At 23.3% G+C, this 12,614-nt stretch overlaps 1 protein-coding gene across 1 annotated transcript in view; it reads left to right on the top strand.

Annotated features, from left to right (window-relative positions):
• LOC117181369 (splicing factor U2af 38 kDa subunit-like) overlaps positions 1–12,614 on the top strand; it is a 13,812-nt gene extending 1,198 nt beyond the window's left edge. The window contains exons 2-6 of the mRNA XM_033373962.1: positions 1,747–1,846; positions 1,928–2,015; positions 2,458–2,524; positions 6,946–7,234; positions 12,151–12,614. Coding sequence (XP_033229853.1) covers positions 1,803–1,846; positions 1,928–2,015; positions 2,458–2,524; positions 6,946–7,234; positions 12,151–12,358 — 696 coding nt within the window. The 5' untranslated portion in view covers positions 1,747–1,802 and the 3' untranslated portion in view covers positions 12,359–12,614. The remainder of the gene's footprint in view (positions 1–1,746; positions 1,847–1,927; positions 2,016–2,457; positions 2,525–6,945; positions 7,235–12,150) is intronic.

Here is a 12,614-nt window from a genome sequence, read left to right as displayed (position 1 = left end):
TAAGATAAAAATTGAATTATTTTGTTAAAAAATTAATTAATTTGTTAAAAATTTAGTCACCTTTTTAAAATTAATTTATTTAAAAAACATTCAATTCATTTCTTGAAAATTAATCTATTTTGTTAAAAAGTCACCTTTTTAGGTGAAAATTAGATTTTTTGTTGAAAATTCAACTTTCCCTTTAAGAAATGTTTTTTTTTTTTGCTTTAAAATTCAACTCAACTTAAAATTCAAATTGTAAAATTTTTTATTAATTTGTTGAAAGTTTAATTAATTTATTGAAATGAAAATATTTTCTCGCAAAATCCTCTTTTTTGGTCGACAATTCATTTTCTTGTTGTTGTTAAAAGTTCAAGTATTTTGTTAAAAATGTAATTAATTTGTTGAAGAGTCATATTTTTTGGTCTAAAATTCAACTATTTTGATGGATTAAAAATGCATCGTTGTGAGTTAAAATCTTAAATATTTGGTTACAAATTTAACTCTTTTGTTAAAAAATTAATTAATCATTTTTAAATTTAGTAACTTTTAAAAAATGTAATTAATTAAAAAAATATAGAATTCATTTATTGAAAATTAATCTATTTTGTTGAAAAGTCTCCTTTTTGGGTAGAAAATGAGCTTTTTTGTTAAAGATTAAACTGCCCTTTAAAAAATGGTCTTTTTGGCTTTAAAATTCAACTCTGTTATTAAAATTTTGATTAATTTGATGACAATTTAATTAATTTATTGAAATAAAAATAATTTCTTTAAAAGTCCTCTTTTTTGGTCGACAATTAATTTTTTGTTAAAAGTTCAAGTATTTTCTTAAAAATTAAAATAATTTGTTAAAAATCAATTCATTATTTGAAATTAAAATATTTTCTTGAAAAGTCCCCTTTTTTGGTCTGAAATTCAACTATTTTGATGGATTTAAAATGCATAATTGGGAGCTGAGAATTGAACAATCTTTGTAAGTTGCAATTTTAACTATTTTGTAAAAAACTTAAAAAGTTTTTAACAAATTTAATTAATTTATTTACAAATTTAACTCGTTTGTTAACCATTTAATTCATTTATTAAAAATTTAATTCATTTTTCAAAAATGTTTAATTTGTTTTTTTAATTTAATTAATTTAAAAACATTAAATTTTTTAAATATAATTCATTTGTTGAAAATTAAACTATTTGATCAAAAAAGCATCTTTTTGGGTAGAAAATCAAATTTTTTGTTGAAAATTCAACTATCCTCTAAAATATGGTGTTTTTTGCTTGAAAAATCAACTCTTTTGTTAAAAATTAATTAACTTGTTTTCAAGTATTTTATTGAAATTTTAATTAATTTGTGAAACATTTAATTTATATTTGTGAAATTAAACTTTTTTTTAAAAAGTCATATTTTTGGATCGAAATTCATTTTTTTTTTGGTTTTTTAAATTCAAGTCTAATTTTTTTGTCGAAAATTCAGCTGTTTTGATGGAATCAAAAAGCATCTTTGCAAGTTGAAAATTTCACTCTTTCGTTAAAATCTTAATAAGTTTGTTAAAAATGTAATTAATTGGTTGAAAATTCAATTCTTTTATGAACAATTTTAATAAGTTAGTTAAAAATTAAATTATTTTTCTTTAAATTTAATTAATTCGTTGTAAATCCAAATTGTTACCCGGAAAAGTTTCCATTGTGAAAATTTCAAATGTTTCAAACCGAAAATTTCCACTAGTAACTTTCAAATATTCTCGTTTCGTTTACTCCATTTCCATTTTCCAGATTGCACCAAATGTCCAGATTGTCTCGGATGACGTTTTTGTCAACATCATAAAAGGATGGCTGAATATTTAGCATCGATTTTCGGTACCGAAAAGGATAAGTAAGTATTTTTGAACAGCTCCCATCAAAATTTGGTCTTCCTTCCTCATTTTTCGGGGGCTAATCTGCCATTATTTTCCAGAGTAAACTGTTCTTTTTACTTCAAGATTGGAGCTTGCCGTCATGGCGATCGATGCTCTCGTATTCACAACAAACCAACTTTCAGCCAGGTAATATCCTTTTTCTAATCCTTACATATTTCTTATGCATTAGAAACTTTAATTTCGATCCTAAAATTGTATATCTTCAAAAAAAAAGAAGAAGAAAATGGGTTTTTGTAGACACGAAAACTCACGAATCTGGCGACGTTAACATAACCTCTAAATAAAGTTAGGGTTCACCGGGCGGTTCTACTGTTTTTTTTCTTTTCTTTATGGTAAAAGTAATAATAATTGCATTGTTATTTCTTGAATTTATTATCATTCAATGAAAAATATATATTTTTTGTTATATTTTTTCGCATTTTTATTTGAAAAATGACATACTGTGGAATCGCGATCTTCAATTTTAATTTTCTCGAATCAGAATAATTTGTTTCGATCGTCGTCACAACAAAAAAATGTTTGAAATGTATTTAAATTTTAAAATACAGTGTGATTTTTATTTTCTCAGACGTGCCTTCTGCAGAATTTGTACGTCAACCCCCAGAATTCGGCAAAGAGTGCGGATGGCTCCCATTGTGAGTATAAATATTTATTTTTTAATTTTACGTAAATTTAAATAAAAAAATAAGTTGTGTTTTAAAATCTGAAGTACGAAGTTTATTTTTTTTACTCAATTTTTTTTGTTTATTCGGAACAAAGAAATTCAGTACAGAAAGTCCTTTTTCAAAATTCGAATTAAAAAAAATTGAAACTTTCCAGTTTTTATTTAAACTTTTTACTTTAGAACATATCTCCGTGAAGAATTATATTTTTGACTTTAGTACAGGGAATTTTCGAAAAAAATTATTATTTGACTTGGAACAGAGAATTTTCGACATGGAACCGAAATATTGGAAAAATAGTTTTAATTTCTTATATAGAAGAAGGAAATTCGAAAAAAATCTCTTTTCAAACTCAAAATTATAATGATTCACAAATGTCCATGTTCCCTTGAAATTTATTATGGTTCTTCAAAATTCCTTGGAATTTTGAAAGATACACTAATATTTTTAAAATTCTTTCAAATTTAGGAAATACTTTGAAATATTTAATAATCTTTGAAATCCTACAAAATCTCTCAATTTTTGTAAATGCTTTGAAATCTACTCAAATATGATAAAATGCCGGATAATATATGAAATCTGAGATTTTCAAAAATCCTGGAGAATTTATTTAAGTAATGTGAAAGCTTTTAGAATCTCTTAAAATCATTGAAGACCCCAGAAATTTTATGAAATGCCTTGGGATCTTTTTTAATCTCCTAAAATAGTTAAAACCCTTTAAAATTGTTGGAAATCCTTTGAAACTTTCTAAAGATCTTCAAAATTTCTGGGAGCTTTAAAAATGCCTCAAAATATTTAAAAACCTTTGAAATATTTTCCTTGAAAACCCTTGAAACTTTTTTTAACTCTTTAAAGTTCCATGATATTTTTAAAAATATCCTAAAATCTTTCAAACACTTTTAAATACCTTTTAATTATTAAAGTCAATTGAAAATTCCTTGAAATCTTTTAAAATAGCTTGAAATATTTCAAATCCTGTGAAATATTTTGAAATTTCTTGACATTTTTTTAAGTTCATGAAAATTCTTTGGAATTTTTAAAAATACTCTACAATATTTAAAATTCTTTGAAATGTATTTAAATTATTAATAGTTGTTAAAAAATTATCAGAGTCTTTTAAAATACTCTAAAAATACATTCTTTGAAATCTAATTACATATTATAAAATCCAATAAAATTACATGAAATCTCATGGTGGCCGTTGGACTGGGAAACTGGAAAATGACCGGGAATTTTATGAGACCGGGGAAAACCGGGAAATGACAGTAAATTTATTTTTTGACTGAGAATTTTACAAAACTTTTAGAATAAAAATGTTATCCAACTTTGATTTCAACCGTATTTTAAATCATTTTTCATATTCTGATTTTTAAATTATTAAATTATTCAGTTTAGAATGGTTAATACGAAAATCTTTTACATTAAAAATATTCCATTTTAGATTTTTAATTTTTAAAAGCATATATTTTAATTTGAAGAATTTTAAAATGCAGTTTTAAAGGCTTAAAAATTAAAAATTAGAAGTTTTTAAATTCGAAAATTTTGCAATAAAAAATAGAGTGGCCGCCGGACCGGGAAACCGGGAATTTTACGAATTTTCAGAAGAAAAATTTGCCTAAGTTTGATTTTAACAGTTTTTTTAAATAATTAACGTGCAGTTTTGAAGATTTAAACAATTAAAAATGTATAGCGTTTGAAGTTGAAACTTTTTGATAAAAAACAGTTTTATTTTATCAACTGTAAATATAAATAAATCCGAAAGTCTTGATAAGAATTGAAATTAATATATCATTTATTCCGATAATTTTATTTTTAAATAATAAAATGTAAACGTGTGTTTTACTATTTTCAACTTGAAAATAAATCCATAATAATATAGTCATAAGTAAAGGTTTTTATTAAATTTAAATTACTGTGAGTTTAAATTATTTAATTTTTATCCCATTTAATTTGAAATTTCTTAGTGTAGAAAAAGAATAAGTATTTAATATTTATCAATATTTCACTGTTCATTTAAGACGAGTAAATTGAAACCAAATATTTAAAAGAAAACAGTTTGAAACTAAATTTTTTTACATAGAAAGCTTTGAATCTTTAGATTTTCGAAGAAATTTAAACTTTTGCGTTACAATTTTAATTAGTATATTTAAAAAGTGTTTAATTTATAAGTGAAATTGTTAAATTTTGACGCATATATATAGCAATTTAACACTTATTATTTGTAGAAAAAATTTGAGAAATTTTACGAGATATTTAGAGGTTCTGAAGAGATTCAAAATTAATTAAAAACTTGAAGTTATTTCAAGTAAAAAAATTTCAAAAATCAGTAAGTAAAAGTAGTAAACAAATTTCAAGTGAAAAATCATTTTTAATTTTCCTAAGTATCTTAAGAAATTTTTTTATTCTTTTGAAGTCTTTCACAATTCTTAAAAAAATTCTAATTTTTTGGTTTGGAATATGCAAAAGTCTATATTTTATTTTTAATTCAGCTGTAAGTATTTGAAATTATTTCAAGTTCTAAATTTAATTCGAATGTTTTTAAAACTTCTAAATATCTCTTAAAATTACTATAATATTTTTACAAATAATAAGTGTTTTATTATTATTCAGAAATTAAAATAATTTTTTTTTTAAATTTGCAGGAAAGAAAAATTAAACATTATTTTGAATTTAGAACAATTTTAAAACCACTTTTAGATTTCTCAAGATTTTGAAATAAAATTGTCTACTTTAAAATTATTTAAAATAATATAATTTTGACAATTATTAAAGTTCATTGCTTGATTCTTTAATTTAGACTATTGAAAATGTTAACGTGGATTTATATTTTTGGAACTTAATCTGAATCTTTGAACTCTATAATTGATAAAAATTCTCAAATTTGCAGTTTATTTGCATTTTATTTAACCTTTTTTTAATTGAAAAGTGTTAGTATCTTCCATTCGGTGCGTGTAAATTTTTGAACATTTGAATACACAATTTTTGAATAAAAAAAATTTTAAACTTTAATTTTTGAAATTTGGAATTCAAATGTTCCGATTTGAATGCTTTAATTTGTTGTTTGTCGTTTATTACTTTATATGAAAAAATATTTAGAATATAGTATGATTTTTTAAATTTCATTGGTCGTGAAAAATGTTTGCAAACCGGGAAATGACCGGGAATTTTTTTCTTTGATTAAAACGGCCATCCTGAATCTGATATTTCCTGAAATCCTGGAAATTTGATTAAGATAATTGAGATATTTGAATATCCTTTAAAATGATTGAAACTCTTGGAAACCTTATAAAATACCTTGCATTTTTTTTTATATTCCTAAAATATTCTAAATGTTATGAAACGTCTGGAAATATTTTGAAATTTGAAAAGCTTTTTAAATTTCATTTTAAGTTGTAAAATACCCCAAAATCTTTGAAACCATTTGCAATACCTTCAAATTATTGAAATCAATTAAAAATTAATTTGAATTTAAAAAAATACTTTAAAGTATTTAAAATCCTTTTAAATTACTTGAAATCCCTTGAGACTTTTTTAAATTCTTTAAAATTACTTGGAATTTTAAAAACTACCCTAAAAGTTTTAAAACATTTTTAAATCCATTAGAACCATTAAAATATGTTAAAAATTTCTTGGAATCTTGATAAACACCCTAAAATATTTCAAATCCTTTGAAATCCCTTGAAACTTTTTAAAGCTTTTAAAAATTCCTTGGAATCTTTTTAAACACTTTACAAAATTTTAATATCCTTTCAAATATTTTGACATACCTTGAAGCTTTTTAAAGCTCTTGAAATAATTCCAAAGTATTGAAATCTATTCAATATTCCTTGTAATATTTCAAAATCCCCCAAAATATTTAAAGTATTTTCAAATCTTCTTTGGAATCTATTCAAATTATTGAATCCTATTAATTCCTTAATAATAAGAATACTTAAAATCCTTTGAAATGCCTTGGTAACTTTTCAAAGCTCTTAAAAATTATTTAGAATTTTTTTAAATATCCTACAATCTTTAACCTTTGGAGTCACTTTAAATGATGCAGATCTATTATAAATACCCTAATATATTTCTAATCCTTTAAAAAAATGTAATCTCTTCATATTTTTGAAAGATTTTGAATTTGAATTCAGAATTATAATTATTTACAAAATTCTCTTTCTAATGACCAAAATTCATCTGATGTTCCAACCTCGATTTCAACTCAGAATTATAATTCTTTTCCAAAATTCCCTGTTCCAAATCGAAATTAACAATTGACCATTGGAAATCCGGGAAATGACCGGAAATTAAAAATTATCGTTTGAAGAAATACAAAAAAATTTACAATATTTCAAAGCTCATGAGAAATAAAAATTTTGCTTCATTCTGAGTTTATTTTCTAAACTTTTTAATAGTGGTTTCCAACGTCTCTGACGAGGAAATGCAGGAGCACTACGACAACTTTTTTGAGGATGTCTTCCTCGAGTGCGAAGAAAAATATGGGGAAATTGAAGAAATGAACGTGTGTGACAATCTTGGTGATCATCTCGTCGGGAATGTTTATATCAAATTTCGAAGAGAGGAAGACGCTGAGAAAGCAGTAAATGATTTAAATAATCGTTGGTTTGGTGGACGACCAGTTTATGCTGAACTTTCACCTGTGACCGATTTCAGGGAAGCTTGCTGTCGCCAGTATGAAATGGGGTATGATAAATTTCAATAAATTTTATATATTATAACCTAGATTCTTAATTTTTAATATTTTATTTTTCTTAGGATAATTTTATTTTTAATACTCAAATTCGTGACTGAAGGGACAGTGCTTTTTAAAATTACACGGCCAAAATAAAGAAAATATTTTTTAAGTTACCCCTTTTCATCTTAAATTTGAAAAATCCCCTAAAACATTCAAAGTACTAAAAAAAAGACTTCGTTTTTTTTTTATACTAATTTTTAAAATTTTGTAAACATTTTAATCAGTGAAATTATTTAGATTCCAGTTCACCTTTTAAAACAAAAAATAATTACTCAACGAAAAATGCAGTGATTGATATTGCAAACAAAAAATATTTTTATTTGAAACTAAAAACAGTTGAATTCGATCAAAAAGGATGTTTTTTTATTTTGCTAAAAAAAAATCTTGAACTTTCAACCCGAAAATATTAATTTTCAACAAAGAAGTTTCATTTTTTTAAATAAAAAAATACGAATTTTTAATAAAATAGGTACATTTCCAACTAAAGATATGAATTTTCGACAAAATAATTGAATTTTCAACGAAAAATATCATTTTTAATCCAAGAACATCAATTTTCTACCAAAAAAGACGAATATTCAACTAAATTGATGAATCTTGGACCAAAAAAAAAAGAATTTTTAATAAAGTATTTTAACTTTCAACCAAAAAGATACCTTTTTAAACAAGTAGTTGAATTTTTAACGAAAAATGTAGCAGTTGATATTGCAACCAAAGAAGATCTTTTTTTTTTTTTAAACAGTGGGCTTTTGTAAACAAAAAACATTTTTCATTTAAGAAAAAAAATGTCAACCAAATTTTTGATTTTTCAATCCAAAAGGGCGAATTTTCTATCAAAAAGTTGAATTTTTAACACAAAAATACGAATTTTCAGAAAAATAGGAACATTTTCAACCAAAGAGATGAATGTTCAACTAAAATCATGAATCTTCAACCCTGAACGATCAATTTTTAACGCAGAAGTTCAGTTTTTTTACCAAGTTCGAATTTTTAACCAAAAATATGAGTTCTCATCTAAGAAGAATTATTTTCTACCAAAAAAGACAAGCTTTTAAACAAAACAGATTCATTTTTCGCTGAGATTAATGTATCTTTAACAAAAAAATGTATTTTAAAATAAAGTAGTTATAATTTAAGTGAATTAAATTGACATTTTTTGTTATAGTGTTTGCCAGATTTGTATAAGTGATTATAAATGATATTATTTTTTGTCTATTCACTTTTCAACGAAGTAATTGATTTTTCAAAAGATTTTTAAGTCAAGAAATAAGAAAAATGTCTAAAAAATTGTTTAGTTTTGAATATAATATCTGAATAATTAATTCTGATGTTAAATTTTGCTGAAAATAATATCTAAATAATATCATTTAAAATAATATATGAATGTTCAATCAAAAAATATTAATTTCCAAATAGGCAAGTGCATTTTTGACCAAAAAACAAAATTGTTGCATTTTCAAGCAAAAGCGACGAATTTTTTTTACATAAAAGTTGAATTTTAAACCCGAAACTATGAATTTTCAAGAACAAAAAATTCTAGAAAAAAGGTTATTTTCAACCAATTAGTTGATTTTTTTTCGTCCCAAAATTATAATTTTTAAACAGTTAAACAGTCTTTTAATAGTTTTATAATAATTGATATTTTAGCCAAGAAAATGGATCTTTTCTAGTTCAGAATTCAACAATTTGGATGAAAATTTGTCTTCTTAATTGAAGATTCAATTGTTTCTTTGAAAATCTACATATTTTGTTAAAAAAAAATCATTTTTTGGCAGAAAATTATCTTTTTCTTTGCAAGTTAATCTTCTTGTTCAAAAATCTTTCTTTTCGGTTAATAGTTCAAGTATTCTAGTTAAATATTTATCATCTTACTTGAGAATTTATCCTTTAGGTTAAAAATAAAATTATTTGGTTGAAATTACAACTCTTTTGTTAAAAATTATGTTCTTGACTCAAGATTCATCATTTTAATTAAAAATTCTTCTCTGGTTGAAAGTGTAACTACTTTGTTAGGAATCAATTTTTTTCACTACAAATTTAACTATTCTAGTAGAAAATTAAATTATTTTGTTGTAAATTCGTTTTTTTTTTGTTATTGTTAAGAATTAGATTTTTAACAGAAAAATTAACCATTTAATTTTTGGTTGAAAATGTATCTTTTTTTGTTCAGAAATTAAAGTATTTGTTTGAAAGTTTATCTACTTTGTGAATTATTCGCCTTTTTGTAGAAAATTAATCTTTGTAGTTGAAAATTCATGTTTTTTTTAAATTAAAGTAATTCAGTTAAAAATTAATGTATTTACTTAAAAACTCTAATGTTACTATTCCATTTTCGGTTGGAAATTATTATTTTTTTAGTTTAAAATTCAAGATTTGGTTGAAAATTTGTTTGTTTTAATTAAAAATTCATGTATTTTATTGAAAAATTCTATTTTTCTCGGCAGAAAATTAATCTTTTTATATGAAAATTAATCTTCTTGTTTGAAAATTCATCTTTTTGGTTGAAAAATCAAGTTTTTCAGTGTAATTTTCGTAATTTTAGTTGAAAATTCATCTTTTTGGTTTAAAATTTAACTATTCCAGTAGAAGATTTATAATTTTACTATTAAAATTTAAATATTCCAGTAGAAGATTTTTAATTTTAAATTAGCTTTTTTCAGCTGAAAGTTTAAATATTTTGAACCATTTTTAACATTTAAGAAACATCTGTCCTCGTTCGATTTCAACAGTTTAAAAACAATTAGTTGAATCTTTATGTTTTTCAATTATGCTATTATTTAACTTACAATGCGTAATTCAAATTTTTTTTAATTAACAAATTTTCCATTTAAAATTTTTGTTCTTAAGCTTACATTTTTAATTTAAAGAATTTTTAAATGCTTTCTTAAAGACTTGAACAAATAAAAAATAAAAGCCTTTGATGTTGAAAATTTTGGATAAAAAACTTTTTTATTTAATAAATAAATAAATAAATTGTTTTTTAATTTATCTGTACTTTAAGTAATAAAAAGTGAACAAAAACGATTTGACAAAACCATTTTAAACCAGTTCAAAATTTAAGAATTTTCAGATTTTAACGTTAAAACTTTAACGATTACAATTTGAAAGAAATATATTCTTAATTGAAGGATTTCATTAAATTAAAAATATTGTTTCAATCTAAAATATTCAATTTTTAACCCATTCAATGTGCAATTTTTAATTTAAAGAAAAAAGATTAATTGTTGAATATTTAGCAATATTTGAATTTTTATTTAAGACAAGTAAATTGAAACTAAATATTAAACTGAAAAATATTAAACTGAATCGTTTCACATTTAAAACCTGGAATCGTTAAAATTTCGAAAAATGCTTAATTTGTCAGTGAAATAAAAAATTTTTGATGTATAATTTACAAATGAACATTTGTAGAAAAAAGTTGAATAATTTTAAGAGATATTTAGGAGTTTTAAAAAGATAAAAAATCATCATGCAAATTTGATAAAGTTTTCTGAAAATCTTCTAGAATATTTTTTGAAAATTTTGTTTAAATCTTTGAAAAACTTTTTAAATATTCTCTTAAAATAATTTTTCAAAATGAAAAATTATTTTTACTTTTCCTAGGAATCTTAAGAAAATGTTTTCATTCTTTTGAAGCCTTTCACAATTCTTTAAAAGAATCTAATTTTTTGTTTAAAATCTGCGAAAATCTACATTTTGTTTTATATTAGGCTATCATTTCAAGTTTTACATTAAATTTGAATCTTTTCAAAATTTCTACATGTCTCTTAAAATTACTAAAATTTTGCCTACAAATAATTAATGTTCAATTGTTATTTATACATCCAAATTGTAAAGAAATTTTCAAAAATTTGCAGAATTTTGTGATAATTTTAGAAAAAATTCAACTTATTTTGACTGATATTTAGCAGTTCTGAACAAAATTTTCAAAATAATTTTTAATTCAAAACAAATTTAAAATAACTTCTAGATTTCCCAAGATTTCGAAATAAAATTTTGCAGCTTTCTAAGGATGTTTAAACTATTTAAAAAGAAAATAATTGAATTTCTTATTCAAGAAGTGGTCAGTTAAATTTTTTTCAATTTTTCAATATTTGATGTTTCTGCATTGAAAATGATAACGTGGATTTATATTTTTTTTATATTGAAAAATGTTAGTACCTTTAATTTTTTACGTATAAATTATTGAGCATTTAAATACAAAATTTTTTAATTAAAAACTTTTAAATTTACAGTTTAAAAGTTCAAAATTTAACAGTTCCACTTTGAGTGATTTCATTTGCAGCTCAGTTTTTATGACCTCAAGTGGAAAAATTGTTAGCTTGAGTGTTTCCTTTTTTTAATTTCATTGACCGTCAAAAATGTTTGCGAACCGGGAAAAAACCGGGAATTTATTTCGTCGATTAAAAAGGCGACCCTGTATCTCGTGTTTTGTAAAAAATTGATATTTTTCAGTGGAAACTTTAAGAATTTGTTTCAAAATTAATTTACATATTTTTCAATTTGATTCTTTTGTTGTTGTTAAAGCCCGAATCGCCACCCTGTTATTTCAGTTCATATTTAAATGGAAAAAGAGGATGCATAAGGGAAAGAATTCGTAACCTGCGATAAAAAAATTGACATTTTTATAATTCCTAGACTAAACGATACAATTTTTAATAAACATTTAAGTTCATTTAAAAAACTTTATATTTGACATGTTTTTTAACACTATTTTGACACTTTTTTTTTTCTCATTTGTTGACATTATTTACACTTTTTAAATTTCGGAAGTGATTGCGAGGGGAATTTCGAAATGGGGATTTTGTAGCAATCCTGATAATTCATATTGAAAAAATATGATTTTATAATCATTTATTTTCAGAGAGTGCACAAGATCTGGATTCTGCAATTTCATGCACATCAAGCCAATTTCGCGAGAACTTCGTCGTTACATCTACAGTCGAAAGAAGGGGGGAAGCAAGAAATCGCGATCTCGATCAAAATCGCGTGGTCGGAGTGAGAAAAAGCGCAGATCCCGCTCTCGAGGAAAGTCTAGATCCAGGGAACGTCGCAGATCCGGCAGATACTAAATGACAAAGGCTGATCAATTTTCAGTTATATTTTCTCCTCAAACCTTTGTAAATATGTTAAAATTGTTGAAACAAATATCCCGATATTTGTGTGACTCACTTCCATACTTGATCAGTATGACAAAATGAATCTGTGTCTAGTTTTCCTGAAATCTACACATAAATTGAAATTTTCATTTTGTTAGGTAAACGTAATTGCTATTGTCTACATTTTTTAAAAATGCAATAAAGTAATCATGCCTTTTGATGACAAAAA

The sequence above is a fragment of the Belonocnema kinseyi genome, chromosome 10 (genome assembly GCF_010883055.1).
Source record: "Belonocnema kinseyi isolate 2016_QV_RU_SX_M_011 chromosome 10, B_treatae_v1, whole genome shotgun sequence".
Classification (NCBI taxonomy): domain Eukaryota; kingdom Metazoa; phylum Arthropoda; class Insecta; order Hymenoptera; family Cynipidae; genus Belonocnema; species Belonocnema kinseyi.
The sequence above is the reverse complement of the archived record's forward strand: the minus strand, read 5'-3'. Positions and strand labels throughout refer to the sequence as shown.